A 15,763-nucleotide genomic window follows, 5' to 3' on the forward strand; every position below is an offset into this window, starting at 1 on the left:
ATTGTTGGCGTGCTTACCTACTCTTTGCGGACATTTGAGTCGACTGCTTGAAGCAGCCGGAAATCACTGAAGGTCGACTCCCATTGAAATATCCAGGTGGCTCAAAATTAAACCCGCCATGGCCGACGTCGATTCTACAAAGCCCGTGCAGGACCCGGTGGCCCAGCCGGAGACAACATGGGATGCCGCGCCTGTCGCTGACACGCAGGCGCGACCGGAATCCACCGGTCAGCCCGGTGAGAAGCCTCACCATCATCATCTCGTCCAAGAGCTGGCTCAGGCGAACGAGGAGACTCTGCCGGCTGGATACTTTAAAAGCATGAACTTTATTGGTTCAGTGGTTGCGAGTGGTTTCCTTGCGATCAGTTTATATTTGGGTTTCGTCTTGCCTGCAAATGCTCTTGCAAACATTAATGCAGATATCGGTAAGATACCCCACGGACTTGGCTCATGAACTCCTCAATTGACAATATTATGCGACAGGCCCAAGCAGTCTGATTAACCAGTGCTCGACTGTTTTTACGCTGGTTAGCGGCGTCCTCCTTATGCTCGTCGGTCGTCTTGGTGATATTTTCGGTCGTCGATATTTCCTCATCGGAGGACAGTGCTTCGGTGTCATTGGTGGTATTGTCTGCGCTACGGCCCAGAACGTTCCCACCGTCATTGGCGGAACCGTGCTTGTTGGTGTTGCAGGCGCTGTTCAATTGACTTTCAGCTTCGTCATCGCGGAACTGGTCCCGAACAAGTACCGTGCCTATGTTGACGCAGGTCTCTTTGCTTGCACGATTCCTTTCGCCGCCATGGGACCGGCATTCGCCAGGTTGTTGGTCACGAATACTCATCTGAGTTGGCGCGCGATGTACGTCCTCAACATCGTCTGCTGTTCCGTCTCTGCTATTCTTTACGCCATCTTCTACCACCCCCCCAACTACCAGCAAATTAACGGCTCGACCTCTCGCTTGGCTGAGCTCAAAAAATTTGATTGGATTGGTCTCGTTCTTTACACCGGTGGTCTTGTCTGCCTTTTCCTCGGTCTCTGTAAGTCTCAACCTTTTCGATCAGTCTGAAGCTTTTCCCGGGTCTGACTTGTATTGTTCTATAGCTTGGGGCCCTAGCACTTACCCATGGACTTCGGCCCATACTTTGTCGACTTTGATCATTGGCTGCGTCGTTCTTTTGTTCTTTGGTCTCTGGAATACCTTCGCCCCCATTCAGGAACCTCTGATGCCGCGATCGCTCTTCAAGAACCGGAACTTCCTTGCCAATGTCGGCGTTGGTTCAGTTGGAACCATTGTCTACTTCTCTATGAACCTTCTGTGGCCCCTTGAGATTGAGCATCTGTTCACAACTGACAATATCGAGATTGGATGGATTGCTGTAAGTCCACTACCATTGAGATGTGACGAAGATCCTTGAGACAGCAGCTAACTGTATCTGCTACAGTGCAGCACAGGCGCCGGTGTGGTGTTTGGCCAGATCATGGCTGGCCTTTTCTACAAGCGCATTGGCTTCGCCAGATGGCAGCTGGTCGCTTCTACCGTCATCATGACTGCTTTCCTGGCCGGCTTGGCTGCTCTTACCGAGTACAGGCGTCCCCTGGGTCTTGCTTTCACCGTTCTTGGTGGCTTCGGTGTCGGCTACCTTGAGCTGGTCACCATTGTCAATGCTACTTTGGTGTGCAAGCCCGGTGAGATTGGGTTCTCCAGCTGCTTCCTTGGCGGTGCCAAACAAGTCGCCGGATCCATCGCCGCCTCGATCTATGTGGCCATTCTCAACGGTCGTCTTACCGTCAATGCTCCAAAGTACATGGTCCCAGCTATCCTCGGGTCAGGTGTTCCTGAGTCGGAGCTTAAGGAAACCTTGGGGCTCGCTCTTGGAGGTTCAGACCTTCACGCAGTTGCCGGAATCACCGACAAGCAAATTTCCATCATTGAGACAGCCGCGAAGCTTACATTTGCGCAATCTTTCAAGATTGTTTTCCTTGCTTCAATCGCTTTTGGTGGCTTGGCGATTATCTGCGCCTTCCTCTCACAGGACGTTGATGAGAAGATGACCGGTGAGGTTGCTCGCAAGCTTCGTCACGTTGGCTCCGACGATGCCTTCTCCAGCGCTTCCAGCGATGCTGGCCAGCAGTACAGTGGAAACGAGAAGGCATAATCTGCTGATTGACTTTCCAAATGCAAAAAAAATAAATGAAGCAAGTGTCTACGTTCATAGAAGCTTTTCCTGAATTTTAGAAGAGCGGACGCTTTTCAGCTACGCATTTTGCATGCATTGCGGGTGGCAGTTTTTATGTTTTTACTTTTCATAAACAGTCTTACGCCGAGGGAAGTTCATCGCTCGCCTCTTACTTTTTCTTTGTTCGATCGAATAGATATCCCCTCCCGCGGCGCATCTTTTGCATATTACATTATACGAGGACTTTGAGAGACTTACTATTCTTACCCCTCTTTTTGCGATTCTACCACTTGGTGAATCATTTTCTCAGCCATAGAGTAGATAAGGCATGACCAAATAAATGGGAAAAAAATAATGTAAAGATTTCAAAAAAGAAAAAAAAAAAGCAATTACCGAAAATCGTTGTGTCACAGCTGATAGCTACTGCAGTAGCTCAATCAGCCAACTTATTCCCACATGTGTAGACATTCGAAAATTGCTCTAGCAGCTTGTTCAATCTTGCGCCCTATGCCGATCTGTCCGACCGGAGACTGTGTATCCTTACGTAGTGACGCTTGATCGGTAACACTTCGGCATCACGGTAATATGGAAAAGACAGATTAATTACTTTCAACCTTGATAAGGAAGATGCTCCGTTCGGAATGGACCAAAGCTCTCTCCCGGTGTGGAGAAATTCAAATGTCATTTTGAATTAAATTGGACCCTTGATCCACGCAAATTCCACGTGGTGCAAAAACTCCCTCGGACTAATCAATGCAAAGAAGAATGGATACGAGTAGAATGAATCTAGTAGCGCAGAAGTCTTATTATTCCAAAAGGAGCAGTGATCTGTTCAAAGATTTCGCGCAGATTCAGTATGGCAAGGAGCATTTTGTGGCTCTGCGCTGAATTAGAGCTGGATAAATGGCGGTGAATGAAGAAATTTTACTGTATGTAATTGAAAACGTGTGACGGTGATCGTCAGTAGTGTGGATTACGAGATAGTAAACATGCGCAATACCCACGTGTAAGACACATGGCGATTTAGCGCCCTACAAGCCATTCTCCCTACCATGTGTCGATAACTCAGTACGTAGTCCGGAGCTTGCGGCTTACGTCCCTTCTTTTTTGTTCTGAGGAGTTGCAGTTCATTACCCTTCTGGTGATGTGAAATAGTTTGAGTTGGATCATGGTCTAATATGATCGGAGTGTATTTACCACGGGCGATAAGTCCTCCTTAAGCAGCACACTACGAGAGCATTTGAGATGAAGCTAACCAAACTACTTACTCGTCGTGCAGCACAACAGGTAGAAGCTCAGTGCAATAAGTTCTTGGCAAATTCGCAAAAAAATGCATGTTCATCATATTCTGCTCCTCGCTGACAACTCCCTAGCTCAGGCTAAGATGAGATTTGTCATTGGGGCTGCAGGCAATTACGATCTCAACATTACGTGATTTCAAGTCATCATTTTCAATCAAGACTGCGGAAGGATGTGTCGACTAATGGTCCTGGGGCATATACTCCGTACTTGTCTCGCGTGGTCTTCTCGGAAACGCTTGAACCGATACGCCTTTTCCCTTGATTATGATAGTGATACTGGCTGTGGGACGAACACAGTCAGAATTGGTAACGGCTCAGCCCGAGAGACATGTTGGCGAGGTCAGTCACTAGTCTACAGCGGCTGAATGATAATCAGCAGCCACAGGCAGTGCTATACTACGTTCTATGTCGCCATCAAGCTCCTCACCATTTGTCAATCGTAAGCAGCGACAATAGCGCGGGGGACACTCCGGGCTACGCCACTCGTTTGCCTATCTTTCTGGCATCCGTGCGTCTTTCTTTCGTTCTGCAATCTGCTCACTGTGCACAGATGACGGCCTCTCTGATCCTGTTCTGCTCTCGATGCTTCCTAATCATGCGGTACAACTCCCGCGCAGTACCATTGCACTGCGACCGGCCAAAATTATCAGACCACTTTTCCAAGCAGTTCAATAATACTTTTCAACAAAAGCAACTTTTATTTGAACAAGTTATTACTCAGTCAAAGATAAAATTGCGCCAACCTGGCCTAAAGTCAAAAGGGTGAAGAAATCCACTAGAGTATAGGTTCGAATAGCAGAAACGAGCCGCGTCAGACAGAACCAAGCAAAAACAAGCTAAACTCCACTAAAAGCCAAGTATACCAAGCCGGGACAAGATCAGGGGCGGATAAGCGACGCCAGGCGACGCCAAAGTCACTCTACCCTGCTTGAAAGTATGAAAAATCCACGGCTTGACGACCCACATCCTTTGACATCACTAACCGCCCGCACCGGCCCCGGGACCGGCTTCGAGCCGGCCGTTGCGCCATGGTCCTACCGGTGTCGCGGGAAGAATACGACCAGAGAACTATCACAGCCGTGCAACCTTTTTGTCCCGCAGCTTTTGAGGAAGCCGAGAGTGAGGTCTTGCTGCAAGCACTGAGGTACTTTTGATCGGAATTGCCAATGGCTCAATTGCACGTTTTTAATTATTTGAGGTTCTGAGAATTTTTGAACTGCGGAACCAGCAGAGGCCGATTAAAGGTGGGGTGAAATTTTTTTTTCCGTGTTCTAGATTTCTCCGTCGAAGATTCAGGGGTGCCGCGTGAGAGCAAGGAAAGAGCAAAAGGGGGTTGTGAGGGTGACCTGGGTACCGGGCCGGCTCAAGGGTTTCCCTGAGTACAAGGTCAAGGGTAAAACGTGGACAAACCCTCGAGGATGAGTTTCAAGGGTATGCAAAAATTTTCTGGATCCCTGCTCAATTGACGAACCTCCTGGTGGAAAACCACCCTGGCCAAGGACGCATATTGAGGGGCTTGCTAAACGTCACTAACGGAGTGTACTAACCGTCTTAAGTGGAAAACCAGCATTGAGTGAACCAGGGTTCTCGGTCAAATATCCCGTTCGGTTCGGACGGCTGATTGGCTCTACCGATGGTTGGTGGAAGGTGGAGAGTCCCCGCTGGGTGGAGAGCTACGAAATTACAAGACGGAGTGAGTACGGAAGTACTACGATTTGTGGTACAGCAGCACCGATGGTTCCTCCCAGAGATGAGCATTGTGACCTTTGAGAAGTGGATCTGGTCTCAATTGCCACTGACAGACCACCATCAAAATCGTGCAAAAGGTGATGGGTACGAAGTAGTGCACCAATAAAGGGTGACAGGGGTGAATGGAGAGAAGGGCAACAGGAGGGGTCCGAGTGCCAAACCGGTAGAGTGCAGGTAGGATCTGTGGGTTTTGTGGGAGTATGCTGGATAACGGATCCAGGAGCATCGATGATCAGCCAAATGAACTAATAGAGGACTCCTTGCTGTGAATTAATGCGCAGGCGGGATTATTCGATACGGCCCTCGCAAGAGCATTTCAACTTTGTCAACGGACCGAGTTGAAAAAGAATGTCGTTGGGCCCAGAGGTTTGAGAGACCGAATGGTAGGTAAATTGAACGTGTCGAAATTGGAAAGCATGCAGTGGCGGTGGTTGTGGCAGCATTGCCAGTCATGGTGAGTGCGCGGCGGTGCAACGCTTCCGGAGGCGTCTTTCTCAGCCAGCATTATCGTACCAAATTGGTTGTCGAATGTTGAGATAGCAGAAGTGAGCATCAAACTGAGTCAAGTTCTGCCATCATCGTCGATTCGTTTCTTGCTTCGTTGCATTGTCGTTTTTGCCAGTTTGTTGTCGCTATTGTTGTTTCAATTCTCGTGTTGTTGCCGGTTGATTTTCCATGACAATTGGTCTTGTGTGCGTCGCTTTCTTTCGTCTTGCGCTCGATTTCTGTACCGGTATTCGATTCCTTTCCTTGGTTTTGGACCACGATCTGCGAACATTTGCGACCTTGGAGGATTCGGCACCAAGGTTACCATGGTCTTGGGGATTCTGCTGTATTTGAAGTGGTCCTGCTGAGCGTTGATCTTAATGGATTTGCACATATAGGCTGTGTGATCGTCGCTCCCGACCTCCCCTGAGTTTGATGATCCGCGGATACACTTTACTGTTTAAAATTGCAACCGTGTCGATCTTTCCAACTTTATTACTCGGATTTCCAACTTTTCCTGGTTGTTTGTCATGTTTATTTCATTATTACACGCCTTTCACCATTACTCTGATTTCACTATGACACTTATTTCACTACTACACACTATGAAAAGGGCTTACCACAGGACAATCTCTTTTCCAAGGAGTACGTTCGTTCGAGGCTGGTACGGAGTACGAAAGGCCATGAATCGTGACGAGCACTGCCACAGTCTACAGACTTATTCGAAGCATGAAGTATAACTGGTGGTTTTGATTTTACTTACCCTCCATACCGTTTTATCTCATCTTATAGGGGGGTTTTTTTGCCGTGCTATTCCATATTACAGCTTGACTTCTCGCAGCCATCACATATCACTACGGAGTATCTTACCATACAGCCTTTCCCTGGTTTACTCCCTCCTTTGTGTTTTCTCCAGACTGGCTGACCCGGAATACTTTGTCCAAATTTATATCTACCGTTAGGTGCCATGCTAATTCTTGTATCCTGTTAGAGCACGCAGCAGACATTCTCTCCAACTGCACTTTTCTTGGTCCAAATATATCCCCCCTTTTTTTTTGCTATTTCTATTCATGCGTACGAAGGTACGTAGTATTCTTTACTTTATCTTTCCCCCTTTCTTGTATTTTATCTTCCTTTATATTCCCCCCCTTTATTTTCTTATCCAAATTCTTCCCATGAATATACATCATCCATGTGAGTCGTGACCTGCAACTGTGATTCGCTGATAGATATCTTCCCTCCGCGTTGGTACTATTTTGTTTTGGTTTTGTCTTATAGAAGCTTTGGTTTACATCAGGTCGTTGGCTTTTGCCTTTTTTTACTTCTTCGGCCTCCCTTTTTACAGAGACAACGTTTTGTCCCTTGTCCCTAAAATAGCTGTGATCCCACTTTTATCGTCTTTGCAGGTTTCTTGAACAACTTGAAAGAGTTAAAAACAAATCCATTTTTACCCCCACCCCTCTTTGCGGATTTTGGTAGGCTGGTATGGTGAAAGGTAGGTAGGTAGGTAGGTAGATAATGGAACTTTAGATAGACCGTGGGCAACAGGGCACATAGGACAGAAGAGGAGAAACAATAGATAAGATAAGAAGGGATTGACATGCCGTGGTTGCGCGGGAAAAGGTTACAGCACAATCATCACAATGCGTTTGAAAAGGGGGGAAAAGCCAAAACATTGTTCTTGAAAGCTTTTTAAATATCGACCGTCCCTGTATTTCTATAATTTTTCTATATGCCGTGAATCTAGTGAAAGGGAAAAAAAAACCTACATGTGCAGAGTGAGATGCCATAAGCGCTAAACAAGTGGAATTGAGAATTACATGCTATATGATAGGGCGAGATGAAGAAAAGGAAAATTTACACAGTATATGATGAGAAGAAAAGAAGGGAAAAAACAAAAAAGAATTACACGCTATATGATAAAAAGAGAAATAGAAAAAAGAAAGGAAATGGAAGATGTGGGAAGGAAAAAAGAAACAAGAGTAGTAGGAAACAATGCAAGAACACCGTATATAAAGTGCACCAATGTTTTACAGCTTGGCTGCAGGACGGGCAGTCTCGCGCTCAGGCAGGGAGCACTGTCCGAGCGTGCGACCTTGGAGTTCCTTGCGGAGGATCTTGCCGGTAGGGTTCTTGGGCAGGGCAGAAATATTCCACACGCCGCCGCGGAGCTTCTTGTAGCCGCTGACCTGGCTGTCCACGGCCTGGTGGATGTCCTTGAGGGCTTGGCGCTTCTCGTCAATCGTCTTGAAGTGCGGCTTGAGCACGACGTAGGCGGTAGGTAGCTCGGTCAATTGCGACTCGTCCCAAATGCTGCCGATGCCGCACTCGATCACGTGCGGGTGCGAGTTGGCGTGGGCTTCGAGCTCGATTGGCGAGACTTGGAATCCTTTGTACTGTTGTGTGTTAGTCTGTATGAGACCACGGCGGAAATGGTAATTTATGGGTTAGATAGGGTGGAAAGGGCGAACATACCTTGATAAGCTCCTTGGTGCGGCCAACCACGGCGACGTAGCCGTTGGCGTCAATGGTGCAAACGTCGCCCGTGTTGAACCAGCCAGGCATGGGGAACGCTTCTTTGGTAGCATTTGGGTTGAAGACGTAGGATCTAATGGGGTTGTCAGCATTGATCGAGGCGAATCTTGGATTTGGTGGGTAAGGAAGATGGGGAAAGAGACGTACTTGGCAATGTTTGGACCCTTGAGCCAGAGCTCACCGGGACCGCCCTCTGGCGCGTCTTCAGTTGTGCCGGGTTTCTTGAGTACAGCTTGTCTAGATGATTGTTAGCACACGATCTAGTAGTCATGGCTAGAGCCTTGTGTAGGACGTCTTACAGGTTGGGAAGAAGCTTGCCGGTAGCGCCCTTAGGCACGGTCTCATCGTACTTTTGGTAGGCGACGTAGGGACTTGCCTCGGTCATACCGTACACTATGACTGTGAGTAAAGCTCTGGATTATAAAATCGGAGGCACTTACGCTGCACAGTCTTCCAAGGCGCTTTGCTCATGAGGCGGTCGAGCATATCTTCCTGTATGGCATTGTTAGCATGATTATTAATGCTTAAATGCTTCAACGTGGGTGGTACCTTGAACGGAGCACCGCCAGTGTTGATGATTCTGGCGTTGGAAAAGTCATATCGGTTGGTAATGTCCGTGTTGGCAAAGCTTAGCACGACAGAGGGCACTCCCTGAAACGTAGTGGGCTTTACCCGGCTGACCATCTATTTCCCAAAAGGAACGTCAACATCTGCCTTGGCCACATATTCCCAATATTTTGCCATACCTTTCCAAAAGTCTCCAGGTCGTACTGGGGCATTGCGTGGTGCAGCATACCAGTCCATGGTCCGAGGAACAGAGGGAGCGTCGTAAGCGCAATGTGCACATAGGGCTAAAGAGGACTATTGTTAGCATCTTCGCAATACTCTCCCCGCATTGGAACAGTATTTGTACTCACGGTGAAGCCAACGGTTCTCGTCTGCGAGTTGAACTGAGACGGGTCGTGATGGTAGAGCTGCAGCACGTTGGACACGTAGTTGTAGTGTGTCAATTGAATGCCCTTGGGCAGACCAGTAGTTCCTGACGACAAGTGAATTGACGCAACGTGATCCTCGGTATGCTTGTAATGGGGGATAGCCAGCTTCGTGGCCTCAAAAAAGTCATCAGGAACATGTGGGTATCCAGCTACCCTCTCGACCACAGTGAGCACCTGCGGGCGCTGGAAAGCGATGCCCTTCTTCTGCAATTCCTTCTCCGCAATGGCCAACGCCTCGTTGACCTTGGAGATGATCTTGCCGTATGCGAAAACGAACCGTGGCTGCGAAACCGACAGAGCGCGTCCAATTTCCGAGGCCTTCAAGGCCCAGTTAATAGGGCAGGAAACGCCGCCGGTCCACAGCAGAGCGTGGAAGATCTCGACATAATCGACAGAGTTGGGGACGATAATCGCCCACCGATCGCCCTCGGCGGGGTTCAGCTTGCGCTTGAGACCGTGGGCAATGCGACCGGCACGATCTCGCAGCTGATCCAGAGTGAGAGTGCGATCGGTCAAGTTGTCACTGGCAATGACTGTGTCGCCGCGAACATCGGGAGTGGCAGTGGTGTGGAGGAGTTCAGTGAGGTTGAGATCGTTGGGGATCTCAATCTCCGTCTCTTGGTAAACCCTCATGATGATGTCGTCTTATCGGCACAGACCGCTTACAGAGAATGATCTAGCAGTGAGAAGATGAGAGGAAGAGGGTATCGCAACGACAAGAAAAAAAATAACAAGGGAGAAGAAAGAAGGTTGAATTGAGCAGTGGCAGACCCCTACGATATATCCAGAAAGATTACAAGTTGCTCCGGTTCCTACGCCTCTTTACTATTTCGTACCAGTTATGTCCGAGCCTAAGATCAAGATCCCGGTTCGCCCATGTGGGGACAGTGAAATCTGGCCATGGTGTGTGTTCGGGAAGAGACAATTGCGAGACTTCGGCAGGCAATTGATAATGAAAACAATATAATGGAGACGAATCAACATCCAGATAGACAACTGACAGCTCGGACCCTTACGGACGGCGAGAAAGCTTTCCGGCTTCTCTGCATTTTCTTCGGCCAGGGACAAGGCAAGCATCTATCGCGAGCATGGGCGAGCATCCATGGATCCATTTTTCCATCAGCCTAAGACTACACGCTGAGTCTCCACTGAAGACGCCATCCCGAATGAACAGGTCAGCCAACGAATCAGTGGCGGTAGAGAAAGGGGGCGTGAGGAGACTACTCAGAAGCTAGTCACATAACCACCCTGTTTCCACGTGGGATAACGTTGCCGAGCCCGACGCTTTCTCACCATTATTTCTCCTTTATCGGCCGTCAGGTTGCTGCCAGTCTCACGTCAACAAGCAGGACCCTTGGACATTTTTCTTGCCCGAGTCCTCTTTTACCTCCTGCCATCATTCAACTCGCTTTGCATTCAATTTTTCTTTCCACAACCGGTGTCTTTGTTGAAGCTTTTTCTTGCATATTCTTTTCTACATCTCCAGTCTTTGCACTGCTTACATCTTTCCCCGCAATTCCCTTTCTCGAACCATATACCCAAACAACTCTTCAAGATGGAGAAGCTTGTCACCCAGCCCCCGCGCACCAACTTCATCAAGCTTTCCTATCCCGCTGACCGCGTCGTGCTCATGACTATGAGCCGTGAGAAGCAGCTCAACTGCATGAACACGGCCGCGCAGTGGGAAATGGACGCTCTGTGGAAGTGGCTCGACGACGAGCCTAGCTTGTCGATTGCTATCATCACTGGTGCTGGCAAGAAGGCTTTTTCTGCCGGTGCTGATCTGAAAGGTATAGACAGCCATATTTACCGTGCTTGCTGCCGAGTTCCTAAAGCTAAATATGACCTTGATAGAATGGAACAACTCCATGGCCGACGACGCTGATCCGCAGAACCGCATGGGAAATGCGCCTGCGTTCAAGCCTCTCAGCCGCCGATTGGGAAAGAAGCCCGTCATTGCCGCAGTCAATGGCCTTGCCATGGGTAAGCAATTAGTCTAATTTGCACTTATTGTCCAGTTCTTGTCCATCTATTTCACACTTTCTTGCCCATTTTTGCTTTTATCTTCTGTAATTGCATCCAATCCCCTCCTCTTATTTTCACCTCAATTACTACTTCATCGTCCCTCCATACCCAACTTCTTCACATCCCTCCCCCCTTCCATTTTTTCCCACAGAACCCAATTTACCTCCCAATTCTCACTCCTTTATCCTCCCAACTTAACGCCACCAAATCACCCAACTAACATACCTATCCAGGCGGCGGCTGCGAATTCGCCGTCAACTGCGACCTCGTGATCGCTTCTGAGACGGCATACTTTGCTCTCCCCGAAGTCAAGCGCGGTGTTGCCGCTATTGGCGGTGCCTTGCCCCGCATCATTCGCACTCTGGGCCTGCAGCGGGCTTCCGAGTTCGCCATGACCGGTCGCAACGTGAGCGCGCAGGAGATGCACTCGTGGGGACTTGTCAACCGGGTTGTTGCCCAGGATGAAGTTGTCCCCGAGGCAGTCCGTCTGGCTACGATGATTGCCGAGAATAGCCCTGACGCTATCATCTGCACGCGTGCTGGTCTGCGCCAAGGATGGGAGACTGCCGCTGTCGAACGCGCTGTCGAAGTCACCCTTGAAAGGGAGTTTGCTGCGCTGCAAAAGGGAGAGAATATCAAGGAGGGTGAGTGCTCTTGTTTTATGCCTTTCCTTTTGTGTTCTCTTTTCCTCGCTTTTTCCTTTCGTTTTTGTTCTTTTTTCTTCCCTTTTTTCCTCTCTGTTTTATCTTTCTTTTTTACCCTCTCTTTTTTATTTTTCTTTTTTATTTCCCTTTTTTTATGCTTCCCTGTTTCTGTTTCTGTTTCTGTTTCTGTTCTATTTCAAGTAAAAATAAAACAAAGCTAATGCAATTGATGCGCCCAGGTCTGCGAGCATTCAGCGAGAAGCGCGCCCCCGTGTGGAGAGAATCCAAGTTGTAAATCATCGACTGTGTACTGAACTAGAGGAGGCAGTGGCCAGTATCCGTCGAGAGGATGTCAGATGGATGTATATGTGGACCCCAGAAAAGGGGAAGGAAAGCATATACTTGCATAACTTTGTATTAATGATCGTCTTCGATTCGTGGATTGGGACGAAGACTTGTTGAAAATATACCATAGCATAGCATACAGAAATTCTGCACAGTAGTATATTGAATTTTAAGCAATATATGATCTAAATTATACAGACTGTCACGCGTTATCCTCTGGAATTGGGTGCATTCATTCAGAGAACGTAGTGAGATGATGCTCTTTGCCTTTTTATTAGGGGATTAATATGGGTGTCGAATAGATTGAATGGTCGGATTATAGCGGCATAGAGATAAATATCAACATGAATTAAAAAATATATATATAATTCTATATTCAAAAATCAGCGCAGATAAATGAGACCCAATACTTGGACGCCATGGCTAGTATACTAAATCGCCAAAAAAATAAATAAATAAAACAAATTAGTAGATAAATAAATAGATGATATCCCTATAATATAGCATCATACCCTATCCACCATCGATCAAAGCACGCTAAACAGCTGCTCGTTATCCTGACCCTGCAGACTAATCTCCCCCTTCAAGTCCACTATCGCTGGACTCACTGCCTCTTTACTCTTCAGGGTCAAGACACTCGCTCTTTGAGCCAGATCAACTAATCTCTCAGTCTCCATCGACAGATGGATGTCTGGGGTTAAACCACTAGGGACAGATCGCGGAGTTGCTCTTGCTGCCAATCCAGCAATGAGCACACCGAGAAACGTATCGCCCACGCCATTGACGCTGACGACCTCTGTGTCTGGCACTATTTCAGCGGGCGGGAAGAGACGCATATAAACGCCTCCTAAATGAGTGGTGCGCGATGCAGGAGAAGTTTGTTCAGCGGAAGACGAAGAAGAAGACCTGGAGATGACAAATGGAGCGGATTCAGGATCAGTCAAGCGTGGATCGCCCGCGCTGAGCAGCTGCGTTAAGAGCACGCCCTGGGCACCAAGCTTTGTGAGGATGCAAGGAATAAAGGGGAGTAACTGGATAGCTTGCTGCGGTACGCCTTGATCGACGAGGGCGGAACTTGTTGCGCTAACGAGCTGGGGTCGAGACCCAGAGTCTGAGAATCCCATTGCGTCAATGACTTCCCACCAGTCTTGCCTTTCGAGGATCTGCTCAGAGTCTCGTGCGGCGGAGTGCATAGCTGCGAGCTCAAAGTTGTTTGGTGTGGCAAGGTCGACAGACTGGTTGGGGAAGACGCCAAGTGGCTTTGATGCCGAAGAGGAAGAGGAAGAAGAGGTAGAAAGTTTTGCGAAGAGTCGAGCGGACTTTGCAACAGAGACTGGTTCAAATGCTACGCGTGCTCCGGCAGACTTGCCCTTGTTTATCCACTCGCTGAGAGTTAACGGGTCCCAGTTGGCATCCGCGACGAGCCATTTGGCTTGCAAGGCGGCCAAGTCGAGTGAGTTCCAAAGTGATTTGACGCTTCCAGGGCTAGTGATGCCTTCAGAAGAAGTAGGGATAGCACCGAGGTTCTCCAGAATGCTCATGTCGGCCATGGCCAGGACAAGATCCTTTTTGGCATCGTTGACAGCAACATATTGGGCTGTGCGCCGGCCGGATTCGGGGCCCAATACTTTAATGCTTTCTGTACCGAGGCCGCGTTTGCTGAGATTGTCGAGTACGGCGCGTCCGCTGAGATCGTCGCCGACTAGACTACAGAGGCGTACAGATGCTCCTACTGCATGTGCGGCACTTGCAATGTTGTGACCGACTCCTCCTAGGCTTTGGCTGATGACTGATGGATTGGATGTGTGAAGTTTTGGCGAAAAGTCGGCTGAGCCTGTTCCTTGCAATGGAGCGAAATCACAAGAAAGATCGACTGCGAGGGAGCCTGCTACGATAACATCCGCTGCGGGTGTATCACGAGTCGACTGAGGCGGCTGTTGAGAGGGTCTTGCGGGCTCTGACGACGAAGGGCTAGACACAGATGTAGGCAGGTCGGTCTTGGGAACGGCGGGGAAAAACTGCTGCGTAGATCTATTTACAAAATAAATGCTTTATCAGCACATGCACTAGTCAAGTGCATTATTTTTGATTGGTATATCTCACCGGACCCTCTGGCCGGCTTCAGCTCGCTCTTCCAGTTTCGCCAATGCCAAAGCGACTGCTGTCCCCCTCCTGACATTTGCTTCAATCAGTGCTCTATTCGCAGGAATGCTCTTTCCGCTTGACAATTCCTTAATTTTGCTGAGGATAAAAGGAGTATTATCTTTGCCAATGATGCCCTTCTGGTCGGCCTCATTAAGCGCTTGAGTGATAATGACGTCCATTTCAGACTTGGGAATGGAAAACTCGGTAGGAATAGGGTTAGCAAAAAGTAGGCCGGAGGAGATGCCCAGCGAGCTTTGCGCGTCTGTTCCAACAATCAGCCAAGAGAAATATCAGCAAATATGAATTAAGCATACGGATAATCGCAGCCGCTTCCTCCTCTGTCCGAACTACGGCAGGACTTTTGAAACCACTATCGCGGGACCAGAACGCAGGGAAATCGACTTCTTTTTCCGGACGGCCGTCTGCAAATGTAGCGACTCCTACACCTTCCGTCTCGAGATATTCTAGTGTTCGTGGAATGTCCAAAAAGCTCTTACAGCCACTGCTAATGACCGCAACGGGCGTGCGCCCAAGTTCTGTCAAATCTGCGGAGATGTCCATGCTACTCTCGGCTCCTCGGTGAACACCGCCCAAACCACCTGTTGCGAAAACCTTGATTCCCGCAAGATGCGCAAGTACCATCGTTCCAGCGACAGTCGTACCGCCGTTTAGCTTACGCCCTGCGAGACCCTACCTAACCGTTAGCCAAAAGTCGTAAGAAGAGAGCGAATAAATGGAGCAATACCAACCCGCAAATATACCCTAGATCTCGGCGCGAGACTTTAATTGTATCCTGTTGTCCAGCTCTCTCCAGGAGCTTGAGAATCTCTTCCACTCCCATTCCTATGTGCGCTACACCATCAAGGATTCCGATAGTCGCTGGGACAGCGCCGTTCGTTCTAACGATGGACTCGAGGTGGGAAGCCAGAGCAATATTTTCCGGGTAGGGAAATCCTGTTGTTATATTAGCACCATCTGAAATTATAAGTAAATATTGAGGGCGATCGGACCGTACCATGGGTGTAGATAGTTGTCTCTAAGGCTACTATGGGCTTCTTTGACTGAAGAGCTTCCTGAACGTGATCAGAGATATGCACGAAGCTGCTGTTTGTGGATAAACTCCGAGTTGAAGTCTTGCATAAGTTGACTTTGCCGGCCAGCGGCGAGCGGGAGAAGGCCCGCAAAGACGATCTCAGGACAGTCATAGCTGTATGATCTTTCAGCTATGATTCCATAGCTTGAAGTGTAATAGGGCTGGGGGGTAAATAATGTGGGGTTTTCTGGCGTAGCTTGGTAGCGCCGGGTAAGGGGTGGTGAGGGAGCGACCGAGACGACCACCTTGAACGCGCGGAGGATGAGG

The 15,763-nt window shown here is 48.7% G+C and overlaps 5 protein-coding genes across 5 annotated transcripts; 2 read left to right on the forward strand and 3 right to left on the reverse strand.

The window, feature by feature from the left end:
* Nucleotides 1–118: 118 nt before the first annotated feature.
* Nucleotides 119–2,157, forward strand: L228DRAFT_239317 (siderophore iron transporter; the record flags this gene model as incomplete). The annotated part of the gene is made up of 4 exons (XM_018331129.1): nt 119–425; nt 484–1,038; nt 1,103–1,377; nt 1,444–2,157. The coding sequence occupies 4 exons, from the start codon at nt 119–121 to the stop codon at nt 2,155–2,157; spliced, it is 1,851 nt and encodes a 616-aa protein (XP_018187891.1).
* Nucleotides 2,158–5,050: 2,893 nt separating this feature from the next.
* On the reverse strand, nt 5,051–5,514 carry L228DRAFT_248012 (hypothetical protein). Its single transcript, XM_018332769.1, has one exon. The coding sequence runs from the start codon at nt 5,452–5,454 to the stop codon at nt 5,188–5,190; it is 267 nt and encodes an 88-aa protein (XP_018187892.1). The 5' UTR covers nt 5,455–5,514; the 3' UTR covers nt 5,051–5,187.
* Nucleotides 5,515–7,271: 1,757 nt separating this feature from the next.
* Nucleotides 7,272–10,188, reverse strand: L228DRAFT_248013 (AMP-binding enzyme). The gene is made up of 8 exons (XM_018332770.1): nt 9,167–10,188; nt 8,996–9,100; nt 8,799–8,933; nt 8,690–8,741; nt 8,549–8,642; nt 8,397–8,486; nt 8,190–8,322; nt 7,272–8,110 (listed from the first exon to the last, which is right to left on the reverse strand). The coding sequence occupies exons 1-8, from the start codon at nt 9,875–9,877 to the stop codon at nt 7,745–7,747; spliced, it is 1,686 nt and encodes a 561-aa protein (XP_018187893.1). The 5' UTR covers nt 9,878–10,188; the 3' UTR covers nt 7,272–7,744.
* Nucleotides 10,189–10,370: 182 nt separating this feature from the next.
* On the forward strand, nt 10,371–12,584 carry L228DRAFT_221196 (enoyl-CoA hydratase/isomerase). Its single transcript, XM_018330263.1, has 4 exons — nt 10,371–11,034; nt 11,099–11,227; nt 11,503–11,913; nt 12,153–12,584. The coding sequence occupies exons 1-4, from the start codon at nt 10,800–10,802 to the stop codon at nt 12,206–12,208; spliced, it is 831 nt and encodes a 276-aa protein (XP_018187894.1). The 5' UTR covers nt 10,371–10,799; the 3' UTR covers nt 12,209–12,584.
* Nucleotides 12,585–12,642: 58 nt separating this feature from the next.
* Nucleotides 12,643–15,637, reverse strand: L228DRAFT_221199 (hypothetical protein). Its single transcript, XM_018330264.1, has 5 exons — nt 15,419–15,637; nt 15,149–15,357; nt 14,718–15,093; nt 14,362–14,665; nt 12,643–14,289 (listed from the first exon to the last, which is right to left on the reverse strand). The coding sequence occupies exons 1-5, from the start codon at nt 15,606–15,608 to the stop codon at nt 12,786–12,788; spliced, it is 2,583 nt and encodes an 860-aa protein (XP_018187895.1). The 5' UTR covers nt 15,609–15,637; the 3' UTR covers nt 12,643–12,785.
* Between the last annotated feature and the right edge of the window lie 126 nt (nt 15,638–15,763).

The sequence above is a fragment of the Xylona heveae genome (genome assembly GCF_001619985.1).
Source record: "Xylona heveae TC161 unplaced genomic scaffold L228scaffold_6, whole genome shotgun sequence".
NCBI classification, from domain to species: domain Eukaryota; kingdom Fungi; phylum Ascomycota; class Xylonomycetes; order Xylonales; family Xylonaceae; genus Xylona; species Xylona heveae.

Bases quoted from the DNA above. Each gene is read 5' to 3' on its own strand.
- L228DRAFT_248013 (XM_018332770.1), bottom strand. From the start codon at position 9,877: ATGAGGGTTTACCAAGAGACGGAGATTGAGATCCCCAACGATCTCAAC. The intron at 8,643-8,689 runs GTAAGTGCCTCC...TCACAGTCATAG, and splicing joins GCCTTGGAAGACTGTGCAGC to TGTACGGTATGACCGAGGCA. The intron at 8,111-8,189 runs GTATGTTCGCCC...AACACACAACAG, and splicing joins GCACCAAGGAGCTTATCAAG to TACAAAGGATTCCAAGTCTC.
- L228DRAFT_221199 (XM_018330264.1), bottom strand. From the start codon at position 15,608: ATGACTGTCCTGAGATCGTCTTTGCGGGCCTTCTCCCGCTCGCCGCTG. The intron at 15,094-15,148 runs GTATTGCTCCAT...ACGGTTAGGTAG, and splicing joins TAGGGTATATTTGCGGGTTG to GGTCTCGCAGGGCGTAAGCT. The intron at 14,290-14,361 runs GTGAGATATACC...TTTTGTAAATAG, and splicing joins GAAGCCGGCCAGAGGGTCCG to ATCTACGCAGCAGTTTTTCC.
- L228DRAFT_221196 (XM_018330263.1), top strand. From the start codon at position 10,800: ATGGAGAAGCTTGTCACCCAGCCCCCGCGCACCAACTTCATCAAGCTT. The intron at 11,035-11,098 runs GTATAGACAGCC...TGACCTTGATAG, and splicing joins TGCCGGTGCTGATCTGAAAG to AATGGAACAACTCCATGGCC. The intron at 11,228-11,502 runs GTAAGCAATTAG...ATACCTATCCAG, and splicing joins AGTCAATGGCCTTGCCATGG to GCGGCGGCTGCGAATTCGCC.
- L228DRAFT_248012 (XM_018332769.1), bottom strand. From the start codon at position 5,454: ATGCTCCTGGATCCGTTATCCAGCATACTCCCACAAAACCCACAGATC.